Source organism: Pipistrellus kuhlii, unplaced genomic scaffold (assembly GCF_014108245.1).
Source record: "Pipistrellus kuhlii isolate mPipKuh1 unplaced genomic scaffold, mPipKuh1.p scaffold_m20_p_6, whole genome shotgun sequence".
Taxonomy (NCBI): domain Eukaryota; kingdom Metazoa; phylum Chordata; class Mammalia; order Chiroptera; family Vespertilionidae; genus Pipistrellus; species Pipistrellus kuhlii.
Window position 1 is genome coordinate 73,952,130 of NW_023425562.1, and position 25,917 is coordinate 73,978,046.

Here is a 25,917-nt window from a genome sequence, read left to right on the forward strand (position 1 = left end):
GGTCCCAGGTTCGATTCCAGTCAAGGGCATGTACCTTGGTTGCAGGCACATCCCCAAGAGTGTGCAGGAGGCAGCTGATCTATGTTTCTCTCTCATCAATGTTTCTAACTCTCTATCCCTCTCCCTTCCTCTCTGTAAAAAAAATAAAAATCAATAAAATATATATTTTTTTAAAAAGAGGACAGTCCACTGAACCCCAGGGCACCTGTCACCAGGCTCTGTGATGTAAAGGCTTTGCATGCTGACTTTATTCTCTTTTTGCTATTGCTGAAGTGCTTGAAAATAAATCCCAGATCTCATTTTTACCCCTACCTTTTTAATATGTAGTATGTATTTCTGAAGTATATGAACATTTGTTACATAATCACAATGCCATTTTAAACCTAACATAATCAACTATTTCCCAACTGTCTCAAAAAAAAAAAAAAGTCTTATAATTGACTTGTTTGTTTGAATTGATACCAAACAGTGCATTTGGTTACTACTTATCTTAAGTCTTTCAACCTTGAGTTACTCTCCTGTCTCCCAATTCCTAGCACTGCCTGTTTAAAAACTGGACATAATGTTCCCCCATTTGGATTTGTCTGTTTGCTTTCTCATGGTATCATATAACTTGTGCCTCTATCCCTGATACCCTGTTTCCCCAAAAATAAGACAGTGTCTTATATTAATTTTTGCTCCCAAAGATGCACTAGGTCTTATTTTCAGGGGATGTCTTATTTTTCCATGAAGAAGAATACGGTACACATTTATTGTTAAATGAAAATAAAGGAAATTTATTACCTGTATATGGTACGGTAGTTGTCAACACAAACCAGACAAACAATCCTACAGTATCAAGAATTTACTCATTTATTCAATGACAATCATGTCACCATCTTCTGGAACATCACCATAACAATCCAATTCCTGAATTTCCTGGTGAATTTCTTGTGACTCCTAGGAGGGGCCTTATTTTGGGGGGATGCCTTATATTTCACTCAGAAGGAAACCTGTAAGTAGGTCTTATTTTCAGAGGATATCTTATTTTGGGGGAAACACGGTATTTCCTGTAAACATAAACTTAGCATGGAAGGCTAGTTTGTAATTTGAGTGTAGGCTCAGTTTTTTCCTTTTTCTTGGCAAAAACACACCACAGGTGAGACTGTGCACTCCACACCACCTCACATCAGGAGGTGCAGGTGCCTTTGAGATGCAAAGACTCGTCAGTGGCTCTGGCCCGTGTGACTCAGTTGGTTGGGAGTCATCCCATGCACCAGAAGGGCACATGCCAACCGAGCTTGATTCCCAGTTAGGGGCATGCAGGAGGCAACTGATAGATGTTTCACTTTCACATTGATGTTTCTCTCTTCCTCTCTCTATCCCTCTCCCTTCCTCTCTAAAAATCTTAAAAAAAAAAAAAAAAAAAAAAGACTCATTAGATTTGGGTGATAGATGGTCAGTTTCCATAACTTTATAACTTTATTTTTTTTAAATATATTTTATTGATTTTTTACAGAGAGGAAGGAAAAGAGATAGTTAGAAACGTCGATGAGAGAGAAACATGGACCAGCTGCCTCTTGCACGCCCCCTACCGGGGATGTGCCCGCAACCAATGTACATGCCCTTGACCAGAATCGAACCTGGGACCTTTCAGTCCGCAGACTGACACTCTATCCACTGAGCCAAACCAGTTTCGGCAACTTTATCACTTTAGCCAGTTGGCTTACTACTGTTTCTGAAGTTCTGCCAAAGAAACAACTTGTGGAAGAGACCTAAGTTGAGGTCATGAGAATCCAGCCATAGATAAGCTATGCTTCTACCCAGCCATTCACCTCCACAACCAGCCCAACACAGAAAGAGTTCAACACAGGGCCACACCTAATTCAGACTTGAGTTCCATGTCAGTGGTCGGTACCTTTCAGGTAGATGAGCCCCGTTGGTGTTAATTACTTTGATAACCCAACTAATTACCAGAAAGACACTTTCCCTAACGAGAGCCAGGCCTGCGTGCTCACAAATATTGCTGTAGGTTTCGGCTGAAGAAATGCAAGAATAGAACCAGGCAGAAGAGGGCCATCTCTCAGATCACTTCAAATTAAAAAATATAAAATTTCTAGAAAAAGGTAAAAGCAATTCTGACACTGGGGCTTACTTCTCAAGGCTGGCAGGAGGTAAATGAATCCTTCGAGGTTTGACATGAGTATTCTAACCCAGATGGAAAGGTTTCTGTTCAAGGCTGGGAAGAAACCAGCCTGCTCTCTGGACAAAGAGCAAGCACCAAATTGTTCTATGAAAAACCTGCCCCTAAAGTTTTCCTTGGGCTCTGAGTCTAGAAAATTAAAACATGATGACCTTTAAAGGTGAAGAGCTTCCTAACACGAATGGTCTCTATCTGCTTTGTCCAGTGGCACAGGCGATGCTCAGATCAGTTCACATGAAATCTGTGGAGGTCAACGCTGAACAGCCCTGTGCTTGAGGACCACAATCTAGAAGGTACTCAGTGCCAACTGCTGATACTTTGCTGCAGCAGAAATTCAATGTCAATTCTGAGATCCCTCTCTCCAAGTCACACTTCTGCCCTGAGACACATCACAGGCCGATGTACTGCAGTTTGCTTGTGTATACTTGCTGCTCCTTCCTGGTTGCTACCGTAAGGCTCCCAAAGACCGGGACATGCCTTGCACTCGACATGGGCACAGGCTGGGGTCGAGGCAGGTGCTAAGACTACTCATCCACAGCGGGGGTGCAGGTCCCTGCCGACCATGAAGTGTGGCAGAGCCACCCTGCCTCCTCAGCCAGTGGTCTCCGTCTGAGGGTCTGGCCGCAGGTGATGCTGAGAAGGCAGTGGCAGCCTCATGGTTAGAACCACCTGGGAGAAGAGGCCCACCACGGACACCCTCCACACTGCTCACTTCCCAGGCAATTATACTCGGCTGGCTCCCTGTCCAAAGACCCAGCTGCTGGAGCTTTCGGAGCACCGGTGAGAGCACCGAGCGTGAGGCCAGGGCTTTACCTTTTGCTTCAAATAACTCATTCTGAGGTCCTTTAGCATTTTCGGCTTCTTCATCTGACTTGAGACTCTGCACAAAAAGAAAAAGAGGACATGAATCCCCCGGAGCAGTGGTCAGCAAACTCATTAGTCAACAGAGCCAAATATCAACAGTACAACGACTGAAATTTCCTTTGAGAGCCAATTTTTTTAAACTTAAACTTCTAATGTCACTTCTTCAAAATAGACTCGCCTGGGCCGTGGTATTTTGTGGAAGAGCCACACTCAAAGGGTCAACAAGCCACATGTGGCTCGAGAGCCGCAGTTTGCCAACCACAGCCCAGAGGATGTAGCAGTGGGCAGGGCACCAGGAGTAAGTAGATGGTATGTCTTGGGGACGGGTAGGGATGACTGAGGAAGAGGAACAACATCCTGGTGAGATGCAGCACCTCCCAATAAAACCCCAGCCCTGCAAGGCGGCCCTCACACACAGACAGTAATTCACAATAAAAACACAGTCAAGTGCTTGTCTAAGAAGAGGCAAGTTGGGTGCAGAGTAACTTGAGGCTACATGGCCTTGCTCCCAGCCAGGGACTGGATTTATAGCTAAAATATTATGCAATCAACCTGAAAAACCAAGAGAAGCGTAGCTGATCGGACATATATCCCATGGAGGAGCCCCCCTGGGGCAGGTGTGCAGCTGAGAGGACAAGCAATATCAGCAGCACTCCCTCCCCTTGGGAGTGTGGGGTCTCAATGCCCCGCAGGATCCAAGCTCAGAGCAGCAGAGACTGGAACAGTCCTCACAGCACTGAACAGAGGGAACCAGGAATTCTGTCCGCCTGGGAGACTAGGACAATGCCTTCCCAATGAAGGAGGGTGCCTATTGTTAGCAGCTCCTAATGTGTGGGATTTGTTGATGGGGATCTCACTACCTATTTGTTTGTTTTCTTCTTTGTCTCGATAAATGTTAAACATATAAACAAATTAATCTGGGGGTCCAGGGCCATCTTATTAAAGATAAGACCCCATATCACCCCATCTGACAGAAGTGTCATCTCGGAGAGCAGGAGCCAGGAAGCTTCTTGAACCCCTGAAAACAGGTCCAATTAGCTCACAGGCTGTGGATCTGCCTGTGGACATGAAGCCTAGGAGGCTCCTGCAGCCCACGTCCTGGGTCAGTCCCTGAGCCCAGTGAACACTCAGGGAGGCTGGGAGCAGAGTGAGCTCCCAGGGCCCCGGAGGAGCTGGCACGCGCTCGCCCTGGGGAAATGCATGGCTGGGATAGTCTGAGTGCTCCAGGCAGGAGGGACGGTGGGCTTGGTACATCCCAATTCCTAACCTCGCAGCTGCATCGGAAAGGCACCTTTTTTATGGTATTCTTGGCCAAATACCACTTCACTCCTGTGAAACCATAAAAACAGTCTTCTTGAAAGGTGGTGGGGTGAGCAGGGGAAGGAGAGACACGAGTGATTTGTGTACAAGCTCTCTACCACCCCCATGTCTGAGTTCCCCGCAGACAAGCAGGATGAAGTGTCATTCTCCAAAGTGCACTGTGCTCTTGGTGACAAAATGCTCAGGAATGCCCCTCTGTCTGCCCCTTCACACGCAGTGAGCAGTGACGAAGTGAATCACCATCTCCCCAGTGCTTGGCAGCCTGGGGTGAGGAAGGGGCGGCCTGACTCACCTCCACACTTTCCAGCGATGCAGAGCGACGAATCTGGCTTTTCACGGAGGCCTTGGCCTGCTGTTCCGGTAAACATTTGGTTCTGTTTGCAGAGTCGCACAGCTCAGGCCGGCTCCTGCGGCCGTACCACTTAGAGCCACTCACATACTTTGGTGGGACGGCATGGGAGGCAGCTGGAAAGAAAGTGGGAGGCTCTGAGGGTGGGCCCTTAGAGCACCCTCTGGGCCCATGCAAGCTACCGAGATGCCTTTGGAGAAAGCACAGACTTGGACACAGAGTGCACGTCTCGCTGATGGCTGCATTTTTTTTTTAATATATTTTATTGATATTTTACAGAGAGGAAGAGAGGACTAGAGAGCTAGAAACATTGATGAGAGAGAATCATCGACCAGCTGCCTCTTGCACACCCCCTACTGGGGATGTGCCCGCAACCAAGGTACATGGCCTCGACCGAAATCTAACCCGGAACCTTTTGGCCCGCAGGCCAACCTCTATCCACTGAGCCAAACCAGTTTTGGCATGATGGCTGCACTTTTATGCTCACAGAATCACCTGGGAGAACAGAGGGAACAGTTAACAGCAGTTTCCTATTCCCGGGGCTGGGCACTGAAAAAGCCAGGCTGGGAAACAAGGACTTGCCACTCTAAACTTTACATGCTGTTTAGGGTTTTTGGTTTTTTCTTTAGAGATAGAGGAAGGGGAAGGGAGGGACAGAGGGAGGGAGACAGGGAGAGAGAAACATCATTGTGTAAGACACATGTGTCAAACACAAGGCCCGCGGGCCAAATCCGTCCCGCCAGGCCTTGCAATGTGGCCCGCACTGCTCTGTCATCACTGCACTCCGCTGCGTTTACATCACAATGACAGTTTATGACTGTTCAGTAAACCATTCGGCCCGCGATTTAGGCTGGATTTTAGATTTTGGCCCCTTCTCTGATCGAGTTCGACACCCCTAGTGTAAGAGAAACATCTGTCGGCTGCCTCCTGCATACACCCTGACCGGGGATCGAACCCTCAACCTGGGGGTGTGCCCTGACCAGGAATTGAACTGGCGACCCCCTGGGGCACAGGGCAATGATCAGTCAAATAAGCCACACTGGCTAAGAATTTAAGATTTTTTTTTTTTTTTTTACCATATTTTGCTTTTATTTAGGTAATAAAAATCTAGCTTTTTATACAAAGAAAAAGACCCTTCCAATAATCCAGGAACATACACTCCAGAGACAGGGAGGTCACTTTCCACCCACTCACTTCACTCTAGGACCCCCCGGGACTGCATGGAGGGTGCGAGTGGGCACAGACCTCAGACAGAGCTGTGTAGGCTCAGGCTCCGTGTGGGTCTCGGGACTGGGGCACAGGCAGGTCTGGACTTAGATTTGAGGTTCATGAGAATTCCCTAAACCTTAATAATTTGCACTTGCTTTTTCCCACCTTATCTGTCCACATCTTCACAGAGCAGCTGGGATCTCTCAGGCCGAGAAGACACTCACTGACTCTGTGCTGGAGCCTGGCAGGCAGGAGAGAGACAGGGAGGGCAGCACCAGCAGTGGCCAGAACAGGATAAGGCTTCAGAGGGAAGCAACCAGATGGGCCAATTGGAGAGAGACAGAGCCCAGAGAGGCCAGGAAAATGGGGAGCATTTCATTGCAGATGCGTCTTGAGCCTCAACCCAACAGAAGTCACGCCCCTAAGGTCAAGTACCACCACATTTCTTTCTTTCACGCCAAAATGGCTAGTCCACAGCTACTAACCTTGGGACTATCAGAGGAAGAGGCTGGTCCATCCTGGCCAACCAGAAGAATGGAGATGCCAGTGACAGACAAAAACTAGGGACAGAGGCAGAGTTTCTGGGAGGAAAATGTTCACATCGGACATGTAGGATATGAAGTTAGAGCGTGACAATATGAAGGTTGACCATATAATTTCTCACCCCATTGGGGCACTTTGGGGTCACTGTAAGCACTATTACTAACCAACCTGGAACAACAGGCATTGACAGGTCCTGGCCCAACAAACTCTCATGTGAGAGAGCTCCCGGGATCTGCTCAAGAAGAGGGCCAAGTGGGTGAGGAAGAACCCTCCTCTTCCCACCCAAAGGTGGTGTCAGGAGAGGGATTTTTGTGTCAGGTGAGCAGGGAGGAGCTGTGGCACATGTGGGAAAACCAGGTGCAGAAAACATGGAGGGGAGCTCTGCACGCCCTCCTAAGCCATCAGACCTCCACAGAGCAGAGTCCTGGCCCCGGGGTCTATACCGGGACCACTTCCCGGGTTCAATCTACTGTTGGCAAACCTGGAGATCATGCAACTGGCATGTGTTTCTGCTTTGAACGCTTGATTTTCCTTCCTTCCACTGCCCCTCCTCAGATAACCCCTAGTGCATGTCCGGAGTCCCACCCCGCCCTAGATGCTGGCCACTTTTTCATAGTTGCCAGCAAGTCAGCATTCCCTTGGAGTAACGAGTGGCCCAGAAAAACACATGCTCTTGCAGATGTGGAAAGGTAAGGTGGGAAAACACTTTTTTATAATATTCACCAATGTTCTCAAGAAACCTATCACCCCTCTCCCTCCAACAAGGAGAAATGCTACTCTAGAAAAGTGTCCATGTAGCAAGTCAGTACAGAAACAATAAGGACAGAGGAATGATGGTAAAATGAACGAACAGCCCACAGATTCATGAGTCATAACCTCTCGGGGTGAGAAGGACAGTAAGTCACCCGGCCAAGCTTATTTCAGTGCAGGCACAGCCCCGCCCAGCCCCCATAACACACCCCAGAGTGTCCACAGCACTCATGGCTCTGGTAGACAGGGCAGTAGACCTGCTGATCCAAGCCCTAGACATCCAATTGTGTCTTCCTGGTGTACATTTTTTTTAATACATTTTATTGATTTTTTTCAGAGAGGAGGAGAGAGGGAAACGTCAATGAGAGAGAAACATCGACCAGCTGCCTCCTGCACACCCCCCACCGGGGATGTGCCTGCAACCAAGGTACATGCCCTTGACCAGAATTGAACCTGGAACCTTTCAATCCCCAGACGGATGCTTTACCACTGAGCCAAACCAGTTTTGGCCCTGGTGTACATTTTTATTTATAAGAAAAGAGTAACAAAATCTAAAGTTAAAGTACATATCGTTATCTATAATAATAAAAGTGTAATATGCTAATTAGACCAGACAGCCAAACGACCTTCCAGATGTCCTTCTGGACAAAGCCAGGACTACGAGGGCCAAGCCCCTTGCATGGATTTCGTGCATCGGGCCTCTAGTATATTCAATAATGGCCTTTAATGAAAAGAGTAAAATGATGGGGAAGCAGGAATGTCCTTCAAAACCCCAAGGACTTGATTCCACAATGACACTCTCCTTCCTGGAGCATCAAAAGCACATTTTTCTGATCGTGGTGGGAGATTATAGGAAAGACTAGCAAACAGATTAGAAAATAGGAAGAGGGTGATGCTAGGAATGCAGCAGCAGGTGGTAATAAATGAGGCACTGAGGAGGCAGAGACCTGAACCACATTTGACAAAAGGGCCTGAGACAGAGAAAATGAACTAGGATGGAAAGCTGAAATGAACACAATCCTGGAGGGCACCACGCTTGTCTGACTCTCCAGGACCACCAAGGCTTGATCAGGCCTTCGAGCAGTGGGCACCGGCCTCTGTGGATGGGTGCTTGGAGATGGGCATTGGCATGAGCCCCACCTGCTGGCATGAGAGGGAGAAGGTGTCTCAGGGAGGGCATACCACTTGTCCTTTTTTTCACCGATGACAGTTTTGTTTTATAATTTCTTTTAGATTTCCAAGTTTTCCTCAATGAAACTGCTGTATGCCCTCCCTGAGATACCTTCCCCCTCTCATGCCAGCAGGATGGGGTTTGGAGAACTTCTATGTTGGTGACCATTTGGAGACTAGGAAGAATGGCAGAACTAGAGCGGACCTGGAAGCTCCGGGTCTTTTCCCACGCCTTGTCTTATGCATCTCTTCTATTGGGCTATTCCGGACTTATACACTTTTTAAAAAATATATATATATTATTGATTTTTTACAGAGAGGAAGAGAGGGATAGAGAGTTAGAAACATTGATGAGAGAGAAATATCGATCAGCAGCCTCTTGCACACCCCCTACTGGGGATGTGCCCGCAACCAAGGTACATGCCCTTGACCGGAATCGAACCCGGGACCTTTCAGTCTGCAGGCTGACGCTCTATCCACTGAGCCAAACTGGTTTCGGCTGACTTATACACTTTTTTTTTTTTTTTTTTTAAATATATTTTTTTAAATATATTTTAATGATTTACAGAGAAGAAGGGAGAGAGATAGAGAGCTAGAAACATCGATGAGAGAGAGTCATCGATCAGCTGCCTCTTGCACACCACCTACTGGGGATGTGCCCACAACCAAGGTACATGCCCTTGATCGGGATCGAACCCGGGACCCTTCAGTCCCCAAGCCGATGCTCTATCCACTGAGCCAAACCGGTTTCGGCTGACTTATACACTTTTTTAAAAAAACATGTTTTTATTGATTTCAGAGAGAGGAACAGAGGAGAGATAGAAACATCAATGACAGAGAACCACTGATTGGTTGCCTCCTGCACACCCCCTACTGGGGTTTGAGCTAGCAACCTGGGCATGTGCCCTGACCGGGAATCGAACCCTGACCTCCTGGTTCATAGGTCAACGCTCAACCATTGAACCACACTGCTTATAGTTATGAACTTTTTTAATAAACCAGTGATACAGTGAGTAAAACTCTGAGTTCTGTGAGCTGCCCTAGAAAATTAATTGAATCAAAGGAGTATGTTTTGAGAACCTCTGACTCATAGCTATTGGTCAGAAGCATAGGTGACAACCTGGACTTGTGACCAGCATCTGAAATGAAGAATTAATTGGATTGAGCCCTTAACCTGTCAGATCTCACACTATCTCTAGGCAGGTCATGTCAGGATTGATTAATTGCAGAGCACCCAAATGGTGTCAGAGACTTGCCAGCATGGGAAAAACTGCCACACATCTGGTGACCAGAGTGTCAGCAGTATTCAGAGTATTGTGCGCAGTTTAAAGAAAATAACAAGATTTCTATCTTATAATATTATTTTACAAATAAGAAAATAGAAAAAGAAAAAAAACCAGAAATGTTTTGTCCCAGTTGTCATCACTCAGCAGTGATACAGCAGGGTTAGAATTTAGTCTCAACCTACTAGATTCTTCAATCAGGATATTATGTCCCAAAATGTTTTATATAATGAAAAGAAACTAAAGATGAGAGGAGGAAATCCCCTTACCTGATTCCACAGAACTGCTGTCTTCATCCGAGGAGCCGACAGCAGCGTGTGATGATAACACCGCCACAAAACCTTCTTTAAAGTCCTCAAAATTAACCTGGGTGAATTTAAGAAAAGAGGTCAAAGTTCCTTTCAACAGAACAAATATATAATGCATCAGCCTTCTGTTTTATTTCCTCAGATGGAAACATCTTACTGTTGCCTTTTTGCATGGAGAACATTTATTTTCCCCAAAAAATTTACCTAAGATTTTTTAAAAGGAGGAGGTCCAAGATGGTAATAATACAGGAAGACGCTGAAAGCACACTGAAATATATACCTATTTAGAGAGCAATCATTCCTGAGAGACAACTGGGGACTGATTAGACAGCTTATGAAAAAGGAGAGGAAGGGAATGAATAGAGAAGGCCAGGAAACCATGGGAGCCCTGAGTATCTGCAGGAATTCTCCAGGAGTGAAGGTGCCAGTGAGCACCATTGTTTATGTCCCTGTCCACCTCCATCAGTCAGGTGAGGGCTCTACCCCAATGCTCTGGCTTACCTGCAAGATTGCCATAGCACATTCCCAGCCACGCTGCTAGGAGTCCAATGTGGCTCCAATCAAAGGAAGAAAGCAGGATCAACAGGACATTCCCACATGAACCTGGCCTACCCTTCCAGCTTTGTAGGACAATGCCCAGATGCCACAGGCATCTGCTTGGCTCCAAATGGCCTCTCAAAACCACCCAGCATACATTAGGTCACTTTCTCAAGACTGGGAGAGAGAAATATTTTGTCTAATTCATATAAACAAAGAAAGGTGAACAAAATGAAAAGAAGAATACCTCTCACATGAAGGAATAAGAAAAATCAACCAGAAAATAAAACTAATGAAACAGAGATAATCAATTTGTCTGATAAAAAAAAATTAAAAGAAAAGTCATAAGGATACACACCAAACTTGAAAGTAAAATAGAGAAATTTAGGGAGAACTTCAACAAGGAGTTAGAAAGTATAGTAAGGAACCAAGAGGGCTGAAGAATAAAATGATACAATAGAGGTAATCAATAGTAGCTTAGCTAACAAAGAAGAAAAGATCAGTGACCTTGAGGACAGACTAATAGAAATCAACCAATTATCTGGGACTGGTTTGGCTCAGTGGATAGAGCGTTGGCCTGCGGACTGAAAGGTCCCAGGTTCGATTCCGGTCAAGGGCATGTACCTTGGTTGTGGGCACATCCCCAGTAGGGGGTGTGCAAGAGGCAGCTGATCGATGATTCTCTCTCATCGATGTTTCTAACTCTCTGTCCCTCTCAATTCCTCTCTGTGTAAAATCAATAAAATATATATATATATATATATATATATATATATATATATATATATATATATATATATATAAAGAAATCAACCAATTAGAACAGCAACAACAACAAAAAATTGAGGAAAATTTACAGGGCCTTTAGAACAATAGCAAGCACACTAACATTCACTTTATAGGGGTCCAAGAAGGAGAAGTCAGAAAGAAATAAAAACCTTATTGGAAGAAATAATAGCTGAAAACTTTCCTGACCTGTGAAAGGAAAGAGACATATAGGTCCAAAAAGCACAAAGAATTCTAACCAAGATGAACTAAGAGTCCAAGACATATTATAATTAAAATGGCAAAAGTTAAAGAGTCAATCTTGAAGGCAGCAAGAGGAAAACAACTAGTTACAAAGAAAGGAAACCCCATAAAGATATCAGTTGATTTCTTAGCAGCATCTTTATAGGTCAAAAGGGAATGGAAGTGATAAAAGAAAGGAACCTACAACCTAGAATAATTTACCCAGAAAGGTTATCATTCAGAATTGAAGGAGAGAAAAGAGTTTACTGGACAAGCAAAAAAATTAAGGAGTCCATCACCATTAAACCAGCTTTACAAGAGATGCTAAAGGGCTTCCGATAAACAAAAGGAAAAGCCATAAACAGAACTAATAAAATATTAGATAGAAAAAAAAATCTCACAGATAAAGGCAAATCCTATATAATAAAAGGCTAATATGCAAATTTTCCCCTCGACTGGGAGTTCGGCCAAAGGATGGGGCCGGCCTAATGCCTGTTGGCCCGTTCCCTCATCTGACCCCTTCCCCAATTGGACTAGCCCACCAACCAACCACCTGCAGCTCCTCTCACCCTGCCAGCCCAGCCCAATCAGCCCCGACTGGGGCAGGTGGCCAGACCCCACAAGTGCATGCACCAGACCTCTAGTATTTAATAAATACAATGAAATTCACCAAAAACAAAGTGTAGGAGGGGAGAAAAAATGTAATCCTTTTAGATATAGTTAAACTTAAATGACTATCAGCTTAAAATAGACTGCCATAGATATAGAACCTCATGGTAACAAAAACCAGAAACCTAAAACGATATCCACAAAGAATAAAGACAAAGGTCCCCAAACAAACACTAAAGAAAACCAGCAGACCACAAGGAAATCCATTTTAAATGTAAATGGATTAAATGTTCCAATAAAAAAAAAGATAGGATGGCTGAATAGATTAAAATACATGGCCCATCTATATGCTGCTTCAAATTGAAAGACACATACAGAATGAAAGTGCAAGGATAGAAAAAGATATTCCATGTAAATAGAAATGAAAAGGGTAACAATACTCATATCAGACAAAATATACTTTGAAACAAGGAATGTTAAAAAAAAAAAAAAAAAAGACAAAGAAGGCAATTACATAATGAGAGAGGGGTTAATACAAGAACAGGATATAAACAATTATAAGTAATAATACATCAAACATAGGAGAACCTAAATATAAAAAGCAAATAATAATGGATATAAAGGGAGAAATTCATGGTAATTCAATAAGAATAGTAAATTTTAATGTCCCACTCACATCAATTAATTGATCATCCAGACAGAAAATTAATAAATGGTCATAAATGTTACATTAGACCAGATTAACTTAATAAAAAGTTATAGAACATCTCATCCAAAAACTTCAAAATAATATACTTTTTCATGAGCACATGGAACATTACTCAGGACAGATCACATGTTAAGCCACAAAACAAATCTCAATAAACTCAACAAGACGTAAATCATATGAAGCATATTTTTTTACCATATGACATGAAACTAAAAAAAATAAATTACAGAAAGAAAACTGGAAAAAACACAAATATGTAGAGACTAAATAACATGCTACTAAACTACTAATGGATCAAGGAAGATATTCTCAATGGGCAAAAACAAAAAGCATTTCCCTTTATATCAGGAACAGGACAGAAATGTCCGCTTTCACCACTTGTACTCAACATAGTACTGGAAGTTCTAGCCATAACAATCAGACAAGAAGAAGAAATAAAAGGTATCCAAATTAGAAAGGAAGAAGTAAAATTGTCATTATTTGCAGATAACATGATATTGTATATAGAGAACCCTAAAAATTCCATAAAAAAACTACTACAACTGATCACTGAATTCAGTAAAGTAGCAGGATACAAAATTAATATCCAGGAATCAGTTGCATTTCTATACACCTATAATAAACTATCAAAAGGGGAAACTAAGCCCTAGCTGGTTTGGCTCAGTGGGTAGAGCGTAAGCCTGCACACTGAAGTAGGGTCCCAGAATAGATTCGAATCAAAGGCACATATCCAAGTTGCAGGCTCGATCCCCAATAGGGGGCATGTAAGAGGCAGCTGATAAATGATTCTTTATCATCATTGACATTTCTATCTCTCTCTCTCCCTTTCTCTGGAATCAATAAAAAATATATTTTTAAAGGGGGAAAACTAAGAAAAAACAATCCCATTTATAATTGCATCAAAAAAATAAAATACCTTGGGATAACAGGAACTGTTTTTAGCACTAACATATTAGCATCTGGACACATTCAAGAGGTTGGAACAAGGTGACTATTTCTATCAGGAAAGTTTTTATCTAGGTTTTTGGATCACCATTTAGATGACCTTCAATTTCCTAGAAAAAAAGAACTCTGAGTTCATTTTCTTTCTTGCTTATATGAAATCACAGGATACTTCTGAACATTAGTATCCTTTGCTCCTTAAGAGTAGATTGAAATTTTTCCAATTGCAATATGAATTTCAAGCTGTGTAACTTTCCTTTGACAAAGTATCTTGATTCAGTTGATATTTATCAAATGCCAATAATCGCCAACAAAAGTATTCTGCGCTTTTCTTTATGGGAATGAAGTCAAATACCCACCCTGGCAAAGTGATCATTTCCAAGAAGTGTCTGCAGAAGGATGGGAAGCTGCTTTTCCAGATGAAGCTTAAGACAGAGCTGGGTCAGCTCCTCCCGATCCAGAAAGCCTGTCCCTGTGGTGTCACAGCTGCTGTAGACTTCCCTGAGCTGTGACACATAGTGGTCCTCTTCTTCTTCATCCATCCCATAGCAGGCTGGACATGGCATGCAAAAACACAAAAACAATGGCACCCTGTTACTGCCAGACCTCTCACATCCTCTCACTGCTGTGCTCCCAGACAGCGCGACCCGGGCACAGGGTGGAAGCGGGAGTGTAAGCAAGGTCACCAGAGCCTCTCAGGCGTACGTGGGGCTGGCAGGCATCGCCTGCACCTTTGCAGAAGAGGCCAAAAACATGACCCTAGAGAACCAGTCCTCCTTCCGAGAAGCAGAAATTTTTTTTTTGTCAACCCCCACAAAAATCTATTACAGAATAATCAGGAAAAAATATGAATATTAAGAGAACTACAATCATCCAAAATTTCACCACCTAAAAAAATCATTAATATACATTCTAATTGTTCTCTACACATTTTAAGTATGATTTTCCCCTTACAAATAAAAGAAAAATGGAAACTCCAATAAAAAGAGAATTTAAGTAGACAAATCATTAAAGGAAAAAATATATGGTTAATAGCCATCTAAAAGTGTTCAAATTATTGAAACAAAGAAAATATTTGTGACCGTCAAGTTATCAAGAATGAAAATTTCATTGCTAACTGAGGCTGTCAGACAAGGGAGTCTCACACGTTCCTGGAGGTAGTGACAGTAAATGTCTAGGGCGAGTACTTGGTCTATATATCAAGAAATTTTAAAATATTTGATTATCTGACCCAGTTATTTGAAATAAAGAAATTTCATAATCCCTTTTATAAATTCCTTTATACTAAAAGAAATAATGCTACACACAAAGATGAGTTCATCAGACTACTACTTGTATATAACCTAAACCATCCAGCAAAATAAGCTTGCTAAATTGTAATGTAGTAGAGGCCCAGAATTTGTGCATGGGGGTGGGGGGGGGGATGCCCCTCGGCCCAGCCTGCACCCTCTCCAACCTGGGACCCCTTGAGGGATGTCCAATCACCCATTTAGGCCCGATCCCACTGGATGAGAGAGAGACACATCAACTGGTTGCCTCTCAAGTAAGCCCCAACCGGGGACACATGAACCTACAATCCAGGTATGTGCCCTTGACTGGGAATTGAAACCACGACCCTGTGGTGTGAGGACTGACGCTCTAACACTGGCCAGTTTTGCAGATGAAAAAGTTCCAGAAATCTGTTGCACAACAATGTACATATAGTTATTCTACTGAATGGTACATTAAAAAATGGTTAAGAGGATAAATTTTATATTAGTGGTTTTTTTTCCACAATTAAACATTTTAAAATAATTTTTAAAGTGCTTTAAAAAGTAGCTCTAAATTTGATGGCTTGCTTTCTGAAATCTCCAGGCATCCTCTATGAACAAAGTAAAGAAACCAGTCAAAACCAGTTTGGCTCAGTGGATAGAGAGTCGGCCTGTGGACTGAAAGGTCCCAGGTTCGATTCTGGTCAAGGGCATGTACCTTGGTTGTGGGCACATCCCCAGTAGGTGGTGTGCAAGAGGCAGCTGATCGATGTTTTTCTCTCATCGATGTTTCTGACCCTCTATCCCTCTCTCTTCCTCTGTGTGAAAAATCAATAAAATATATTTAAAGGGGGGGGGGGGAGTTGAAGGGAAGGGGGATTATTAGAATAATACTAGACTTTTCCAAGCAGACAGATGGCAAAATTCCACCAAGTGGGACAAGAAAAAACAAACCACTGGTGAGGATGTGGAGAAAAAAAGAACCCTCGTGCACTGCTGATGGGAATGCAGCCACTGTGGAGAACAGTATGGAGTTTCCTCAAAAAATTAAAAATGGAACTCCTATTTGGCCACTTCTAAGAAAATATCCCAAGAGATCAGAAACACCAATCAGAAAAGATATATGCACTCCTATGTTCATAGCAGCACAATTTACAAAAGCTAAGACAGCATGGATGGACCTGGAGAGCATTATGCTAAGTGAAATAAGCCAGTTGAAGAAAGACAAATATGAGATCACATGATCTCACTCATTTGTGGAATAATATAATGAACTGATGAACAAAAATAGATCCAGAGACACAGAAGCGTTGAACAAACTGTCAAACTTCAGTGAGAAGGCAGGAGGGGGAATAAGAAATGAACCAAAGGACTTGTATGCATGCATATAAGCATAACCAATGGACAGAGATAGTAGGGGGGCGAGGGCCTGTGCAAGGGCAGCAGGAGTGGGTGGGGAGAGGTCAATAGGGAAAAAAGGAGACATATGTAATACTTCCAACAATAAAGAATTTTTTAAAAAGCCCTAGCCGGCTTGGCTCAGTGGATAGAGCGTCAGCCTGCTGACTGAAGGGTCCCATGTTCGATTACGACCAAGGGCATATGTCTGGGTTGTGGGCTTGATCCCCAGTGGGGGGTGTGCAGGAAGCAGCTGATCAATGATTCTCTGTCATCATTGATGTTTCTATCTCTCACTCCTTCTCCCTTCCTCTCTGAAATCAATAAAGAAATATATATTTTTTAAAAGAATTAAAAAAAAAAAAAAAAAAAAAAAAAGATCAGGGTCACCATCAAAAATAGAACTCAAGGGTGATTTGGTTCCTTTGCCCAAGGTAACACTAGAATTTTCAATTGAGTACCAAAGAGCAGAATCACTTTGTCAATGTAAGATTACCCAACACACAAGTGGTCGGCAAATTGCAGCTCGCAAGTCACATGCGGTTCTTTGGCCCCTTGAGTGTGGCTCTTCCATAAAATACCACATGTGGGAGTGCACGTACAGTGTGATTGAAACTTCGTGGCCCATGCGCAGAAGTCGGTTTTCGGCTCTCAAAAGAAATTCCAATAGTTGTACTGTTGATATTTAGCTCTGTTGACTAACGAGTTTGCTGACCACTGAGATAAACATTTATAGTTTGACAGTTTCACTATTGAACCACTAGAATGAATAGTGCAATAAGGTGATTTTTTTAAAAAGCCATTCTGCTAGTCTTATCCAAAACATTTTCTGTAATACTACATAATAAAAGAGAAACATGTAAATGTGTACCTCTGCTACACTCGCCAGCCAATCAGGAGTGAGTATGCAAATTAACCTGCCAAAGTAGACAGGTTAATTTGCATACATAGGCTCTGGAGAGCTAGTGGAGAATGGAGAGGCTTGGGGAACTTGGCTCCTCAAGCCACCAGAGGGAGAGTAGAGAGGGAAAGCTGGTGGCTTGGAGGACTTGGCAGAGTGGGAGGCCGTGCAGAGCAGGAAGGGAAACCAAGAGCATGGGGAGCACCAGGAATTCTGAAAGTAGTAGTTCTGGTGGCAACCCCAGGACTGGAAGTGGAAGCCCAAAGTGCAGGGAGCACCAGGAATACTGGGAATCGTAGTATCTGGTGGCAGAAGATCTCCCAGACACTAGAGCAAGTTACTGTTGTGGTGGGGGATGGAGGAAAAGCAAAGATGAGAGACATAAGTAAAATCAGAATGTCTAGGAAAAATTAAAGGGAAGATATCCTAAAACTTCCAGGAAATCTCCACCAATGAAGCAAAGAAAAAAAAAAGCTTCTATTATTCTGTGAGCAACAAACCAAACTGGGTTGGGGTCTCAGACAATTCGCTCATATGATTACAAAGACCGACAGAAACTCCCAGATTGGAGAGGGCTCCCTGAGGGCTCTCAGACTAGAGAGGGTGCAGGTCAGGCTGAGGGACCCAGCCCCTGTGCATGAATCTTCATGCACCAGGTCCCTAGTAATAATATATCAACTTTAGAGTAGAAGCAATAAACTTTAGGAATAAAGTGAATAAAAACAGCAAAGTCTTACAATTCCCACTGGAGGTTTCCAAATCAGTTCAAGTTTTACATATCAATTTTATTTTAAAACTCTGATGATCCCAAAAATGTTTTAGGGTTGCAAGAGTTTATAAATAAAATGCAACACAATTGCATTTTTAAAAAATCATCATTTTCTTTCTGCACAGTGTGTACAATCTGTGTACACAGCAAGACTCAAGTTTAGTGATATGGGCCTTACGGTCTCCACAGAACAGGCAGGACGCACACAGTGATGACCCTCCACCCGGGGCTGACCACAGCCCTCATGTTACACAATAGCTTGCAAATAATTACACGAACTCTTGTTAAAGGACCTAATCAACCCATTTGTGAGTTACCAACCTCTCCTCATATCAGGCTCATCTCCACTATGTAACTGTAAATACACTTCTAATAAAAATGTTGCTGGAAAAAAATATTTTAAATAAAAATAATTGAGTGTCTAAAAAGAGAAAAGAAAAAACATGCCCATACCAAGTACATACTCGGTGAAATTTTAGAACAAACAAGTCGGGAAAGTGTCTAAAGGGAAAAGGGCAGTCCCACATTGACAATGCCACGGGTGGGGGTGGGGGACAAAGTGGCACAGCATGGATTCTCAACAGCAAGACTGAGAGTTAGAGGGCTGCCTTGGACACACATCCACTGGGAAGAACCCTTTCGACCTAATCTGAAAGCTACCAGAATTTATACTGCCAACTGGGGGATTAACCAAGAAGAGGAAGACACAGGATCCAGGACCTGGGTCACATGCAAGCAGTGAAGACCATTCTAGGCCGATGTAAGAAACAACCAAACCTGTGGAGAATTTTATAAGAGTTTATTTGAGCCAAACTGACAATATACACCAGGGAGCAAGATTGCAAAACTCCAGAGAATAACAGTTCTGCAGCAACCTTTTTGCGCATTTGATTAAAGAAGGAATGTAAGGAGGATTCTATGAAGGTGGGAGGAAGCAATGTCAGGGATAGAATTACACAGCAGTTAAGATGAATGTGCTCTCCTGAGGGATCTGAGAGAGCATTTCAAAGGTGAGTTAACAGAGTCAGAGATGGGGAATGTCCAGCCCAGGCCACATAGGCCCACACATGAGGCCCACGCAATCATTTGGTCTGGCCCTGCCAAGGAAACCGTAGGCAGGACTCAAAATGCAATAAATCTAGAAGCTCTTTTTCATAAATTTATATTAAGTGAATAATGTTATAAATATCCAAATGGCCCTTGACAGAAAAAAGGTTCCCTACCCCTGGTAGATGCACAGAAACAATGGACAGGGGTTGCTTAAGGCACAGATAATCCTTTTAATAAAGAAGTTTACATGCCTGGGATGTGACTACTAACCATGACCTACCCAGTTAGGAATTTATGATCACGTCACCCTGTGAGGGTACTTTCCACAGACACTCACCCCCGTTTTTTTGCCCACAGAGGGACCAGAGAGCAACCCACACAAAACAGAAACTAGGGAACCAACAGATCCTGTGTTCTTGTCATCATACGGAAAATAGCATGGTTAGGTTTCTGACAGAACTGATGGGACATTTGGAAAAGAATAAATACGTTGAGAAGTAAAAACTAAGAAAACATTAACCTCTAGAAAACCAAACTTGGCACAAGAATGGAAATGTTATGCCCACACAACATGCCAGTGTGGCAGTCAGGCAGCACCAAGCTCCCGAGGAGGACAGCCTCGAAGGGGGCAGGGGAGCGGGGCATATGAGGTTACAGTTCTGAGCTGTGCAAGGGGGCAGAATTCAGGATGAGGGGGACCTGCAAAGAGGGACGACGGTTCGGGAGAGGCATTGCCTCAGGATGCTCCGTCCCATTTATGGCCAGAGAAGGATTCCACAGGCATCCACAAAGAGCTCCAGAAAGGAGTCAAAATAAGCCTATCACTTCCACTTGTGTTGTGCGTTCTGCCTCCCTTTTGGTCTCTCACCTCCCCCTCTTCTCCCTCCCTTTGTTTCTCTCCCAACCCTCCTCTCTCTCTCTCTCTCTCTCTCTCTCTCTCTCTCACTGCGCTCGCGCCTCCGCTCTTCTCTTCTCTCTCTCTCTCTCTCTCTCTTCTCTCTCTCTCCTCTCTTCTCTCTCTCTCCCCGTCGCTCTCTCTCTCCTCTACTCTCTCTCCTCTCTCCCCTCTCTCTCTCTCTCTCTCCTCTCTCCTCTCTCTCTCTCTCCCTCCCTCTCTCTCCTCCTCTCTCTCTCTCCTCCTTCTCTCTCCTCCCTCTCTCTCCTCCCTCTTTCTCCTCCCTCTCTCTCTCTCTCTCTCTCTCTCTCTCTCTCTCTCTCTCTCTCTCTCCCCCTCGCCCCCCCCACCTCCACCCTCATAGTGAAGTCCTGGGTCAGGTCCTGGGGTTATCTGAGTGAAAGACACCAGGAGCTGAGGCACTGGTGACTGGCCTTTGCACTCAGGTGAGCTCTGGCCAGTCCAAATCCTGGTATCACCTGAAAGATAAACATGACACCATCCGAACGGGAGCAAACAGCAAGGCAATCAATGTGGCCTTTCCAACTCAGGTCACTGTCCTCTACGCAGAAGGATCACTGTGTCTTCATTTACTTTTCTCCCTCTCAGGCAGGGTGGGGAATGTCGGGCCCTGCCAAGGCATGAGGGGTGAGTTAATTAAACGTTTGGCCCGATACAGCAGGCTAATTTTTAAGCTGATCGTTTTGTGTGGCCTGAGAAGGACGTTACCAATATCCAAATGGCCCCTTGGCAGAAGAAAGGTTCCCCACCCCTGCTCAAAGAGAAGCTGAACCTTAAGGAGCACGTGTGGGCATGTGCACGCTTTTGTTCTTGCCCAGGTCATTCTGAACAGGCCTTGCTCCACACCTGGTGCCGCCCAACAGGAAGGAGGTCTGTAATCCCAGGTGTGAGCATCTACGGCTGCTGTCTGATTTCCTGATCTCAGCGACCTTCCTCTTGTAAAAATACTATGGGCATATTTTTATTCCCCCACAAAATGAGTTGACCAAAATTTGTTTTCCTAGTTCTCTCAGTTTGTCCAAGCTTCTTCTGGGCCTGGGCCTGGTGCAGGTGGTAAACAGCATGAGGTGACTCCAGCAGGACAGTCATGTTCCCTCGGCCTCTCCACCTGTGAAGGCTGGCTGGGTGGGCACAGAGCTGGGCAGGGAAGAGGGACAAGCAGCCTGCTGCAGCTCAGACACAAAGGGTGGTGACCGAGACACTCAGTAGGTGGGGCTATCAGGACACAGCTGCCTGCTGCCGCACAATCCGTCATGCTGAATTGCAGTATTTGATCAACTCATGTGAGCTTTGCCTTTTGATGTCAGGTGGGTACTTAGCATACGTTATCAAAATGGACTGGGTTGCAATCAATTCCCATAAAGCAATGGTAAGCCCTCAAATCTGAACCTATGAGTCTCCAGGCAACTGATTTCCCTGCAAGTTAATGTAGCTACAACATTGCAGGGTAAGGTGTCCAGAGAATGGCACATACCTGCCACCAAGGTAAATGGAAATGGGCCAAGGACTTTGTGCAAATGTGTGGAGGTTTTTTGTTTGTTTGTTTTTAATATATTTTATTGGTTTTTTTACAGAGAGGAAGGGGGAGAGATAGAGAGCTAGAAATGTCGATGAGAGAGAAACACCGACCAGCTGCCCCTTGCACATCCCCTACTGGGGATGTGCCCGCAACCAAGGTACATGCCCCTGACCGGAATCGAACCTGGGACCCTTCAGTCCACAGACCAACGCTCTACCACTGAGCCAAACCGGTTTTGGCGACTTTGTGCAAATGTTTTAAAGAATCAGAATCGTTCTGACTGCTGCAAAGATAGCTCTAAGTAACCGAAGAGGTTGGCAATGCTGCCTTCACAACAAGGTGACCTAGGGCCCTTTCCCCACACCCTCACTGCAAGGTAGTCAGCCCCCAGCCCCGCTTGACGCTTCAATTGGATCAAAAACACCTTCTTCATGGGCTGCTGAAGGAACGGTTATAGAAAATGCCAGGCTGGATACAGAGAAACTGCTACTTATTCCTAGAGCTCATTATAGTACCAATAACATCAGAACTACTTTCGCACACAGAGGACTCCAGGTTCCCAGTCTTCCTCCTGCTCAAATGCTAATTCTACAAATGCCTCACTGGAAAACTGCTTCTCCCTCCCTCTTTGGACAGACAATCAACCTAAGTACTGGCCACTAAGTAAGGTAAGAAAACAAGCTGCCTTAATCCTGCCCCCTGCTGGGAACCTATGGAGTAACCACAGGAAGGCTGTTTAGTCCCTCGGGTCCTGTGTGAGAGCAGAGGCAGGATGATCCTTCCCCTAGGATCCTCCACAGCCCCTGGCAAGGAGAAAAGAAGCACAGGGAGTGCCTTCCCAAGCTCTCCAGCGGGGTCTGGGGTTGAATGCAGGCCTCACAGCGAAGTTGTTAAAATGTTCCTGGGGGTTCAAGGGCCTCTTCGGTTTCTCTTCTTACAAACGGAATTCCTTAATTCTCCTCCGGATTCCACACAGGCACAAAATGTTTACAAATCAAAATCATCCAAAAACCAGAGCAAATTCAGTGGCTGAATGCAGAACTGTGGAAAAGATACAGGTAAAGAGAAACACTTGTTTTTATTCTTTGTGTCGTTGTTGTTAATCCTCACTCAAGGATATTTTTCCCATTGATTTTTAGAGAGAGTGGAAGGAGGGGGAGAGACAGAAACACCAGTGTGAGAGGGACACAGATTGGTTGCCTCCCAAATGTGCCTCACCTGGGGCCAGGGATGGAGCCTGCAACAGAAGTATGTGCCCTTGACTGGAATCGAACCCAAGATCCTTCAGTCCATGGGCTGTTGCTCTATCCACTAAGCCAATTGGCGAGAGAAGTTTTATTCTTTTGAAATTGGGATCAGTAGAATCTCAATAATTCTATTGCTATAAAGCTTAATTTAAAATGCAAGCACACCACCATGAGGTCGCTAGTTCAATTCCCAGTTAGGGACATGCCTGGGTTACCAGCTTAATCCCCAGTAGAGGGTGTGAGGAGGCAGTCCATCAATGTTTCTCCTCACTGATGTTCCTCTCTCTCTCTCTCTCTCTCTCTCTCTCTCTCTCTCTCTCTCTCTCTCTCTCTCTCTCTCTTTTTCTCTCTCTCACCCCCTCCTCACTTTCTCCCTTTCTCTTTCTCTCTTTCTAAAAAAAATCAATAAAAAACATTTAAAAAATATATATTTTATTAATTTTTTACAGAGAGGAAGGGAGAGGGATAGAGAGTTAGAAAAATTGATGAGAGAGAAACATAGATCAGCCGCCTTCTGCACCCCCCACTGTACATGCCTTTGGCCGAAATCGAACCTGGGACCCTTGAGTCTGCAGGCCGATGCTCTATCCACTGAGCCAAACCGGTCAGGGCAATAATATATATATTTTTTTTAAGTGAAGCAAAACCCTGTTTTCATCCTGAGGAGAAAAACTGCCTGGCCCAAACAAATGGGACACTGGCCCAGAGACAGAAGCTGCTTGCCAGCATTCAGCATTCTGCACAACACAGTCCTCTGTAGGCTGACGAAGCAAGGTGTTGGTTTGCATTTAATTGATGCTCAGTGATGGGGGAATTTAATCTGTGTATTGAGGAGAGGGACGAGAGTTGTGTCTCAGAGCAGCTAGGTATGCTGATGTTTGCAGACCCAGAGTGTTGTAATGAGAAACAGCTCCCAAAAGGGCCCTCCGTAAAAAAACTGCTCACCCATAAAGAATAGGACCAAGGGTAGCCATTCTAATTAGGTTCATTCTTTAGCTGGAAAGATGTCACAACCCTATTAAATATTGAAGCCAGTCCTTGGGTTCCAGCACAGCAGACCTCGAAGCCTCTTTAAATAGCCTTGCGGGTAGTAATTGCCCGTCCTACTTAAGCTGAATATTCTGAGCTTTTGAGAATAGTTTCTGCATTACATTTTCATGTTTTCTTCTTGTTTTTCAAAATGTATACTATTTATTTATGTTGCCTATGTAGGCTCTAAATATCAGCAATCAGGCTTGAAAAGCTTTTTTTTTTAAAAGAGATTTTCCAGTTTCAACAATATAAACATAAATTGATACCTCATTTTATTAGTAGATATTTAGATGGAAAACTATAAGGATATAAAATTCAAAAACTGTCCTAAAAAAACAACTAATTTTCTAGGGTACATACTGATGGCAGATTCTAGGGTCAGAGTTTCAAGTTTTATTAAATATGGACACTTTCTAGCTCTGGGATCTTGGACAAGTTACTTCAATTCTCTGTTCCGAAATACCTCATTAGGACATTGTAAGAATTTAAAGGAGCTATTATTAGACACTAGAAGCCTAGTGCACAAAATTCATGCACAGGGAAGGTGGTCCCTCAGCCTGGCCTGCACCTTCTTGCAATCTGGGACCCCTCGGGGGATGCCCAACTGCTGATTTAGGCCCGATCTTAATCCCGCAGGAATTGGGCCTAAACCAGCAGTCAGACATCCCTCTCGAAATCCGGGACCACTGGCCCCTAACTGCTTGCCTGCCTGCCGCCTGCCTGATCACCCCTAACCACTCTGCCTGCTTGCTTGATGCCCCCAACTACTTGCCTGCCTGCCTGACTGTCCCTAACCCCTCTGCCTGCCTGCCTGATTACCCCTAACAACTTATCTGCCTGCCTAATCACCCCTGATCACCCCTAACCTTCTCTGCCTCGGCTTCATCTGGAAGGCTGTCTGGAATGATGTCTGGAAGGTCATTTGGCTGTCCCATCTAATTAGCATATTATACTTTTATTATTATAGATTTTTTTAAATTTTATTTATTTTCTACAGAGAGGAAGGGAAATAGTTAGAAACATCAATGAGAGTCATCGATCAGCTGCCTCTTACACGCCCCCCCCACTGGGGATGTGCCCCCAACCAAGGCACATGCCCTTGACTGGAATCGAACCCAGGACCCTTCAATCTTCAGGCTGATGCTCTATCCACTGAGCCAAACCGGTCTCGGCTATTATTATAGATCTTAATGTGTTAAATGTAATACTGAGACCAGCGTCTGGAATACAGCAATTACTAAATAAACATTGTTATACAGGCATATGTGCCTGCGGTTATACATACATCTGTAATCATTTATAAACAAGGTAGGTATCTGTGGCTTTCAAAATACAGGTCTACTACTTAATAATGCGGATTTTTTTCACTAGATGGAGTTACATATATGTTTATATATTTGATTTGATATGTATGCTATTTTGTTATATTAACAGCAAACTTCAAAACTTCATATGTCAAATTTGCTGAAGGTGTTAACATCATATTTTTACACTTAAAAATATTGAATTTTGTGCCAGAAAAAGAGCATAGGAGGGAAGTTATAATTCATTATTTTATTTTGAAGAAAAAGTTACTGTATATTTTAGGAAGCTTATGGTAAACATGCTCCATCTCAAGATACTTGTGAATGCTGTATGAAATACTTTAAAAGTGATTATTTCTATGTGAAAGACAAAGAATGTCCAGGTCAACTGAAAAAGTTTGAAGACCAACAATTACAATCATTATTGGATAAAGATGTGTATCCAACTCAAAAACAACTTGCAGAAAGATTAAACGTTGCTCAGCAAACAATTTCTGATCATTTACAAGCAATGGGAAATATTTTAAAGGAAGGAAAATGGGTGCCACATCAACTGAATGAAAGACAGATGGAAAACTGGAAAGTCATCAGTAAAATATTGCTTCAACGGCACAAGTTCTTTTGCATCCAATTGGGACTGGTGATGAAAAGTGGATTTATTTTGAGAATCACAAATGCACAAAATCATGGGTTGATCCAGATTAGTAACCATCAACATCGACTGCAAGGCCAAATTACTTTGGAAAAA

General features: G+C 43.8%; 1 protein-coding gene across 1 annotated transcript in view; it reads right to left on the bottom strand.

The window, feature by feature from the left end:
- The window catches only part of NINL (ninein like), a 112,764-nt gene that overhangs the window by 62,813 nt on the left and 24,034 nt on the right, over window positions 1-25,917 (bottom strand). The window contains exons 2-5 of the mRNA XM_036417653.2: window positions 14,143-14,336; window positions 9,940-10,036; window positions 4,659-4,831; window positions 2,996-3,062 (exon numbers count right to left, since the gene is read on the bottom strand). Of these exons, the coding sequence (XP_036273546.1) occupies window positions 2,996-3,062; window positions 4,659-4,831; window positions 9,940-10,036; window positions 14,143-14,325 (520 nt within the window). The 5' untranslated portion in view covers window positions 14,326-14,336. The remainder of the gene's footprint in view (window positions 1-2,995; window positions 3,063-4,658; window positions 4,832-9,939; window positions 10,037-14,142; window positions 14,337-25,917) is intronic.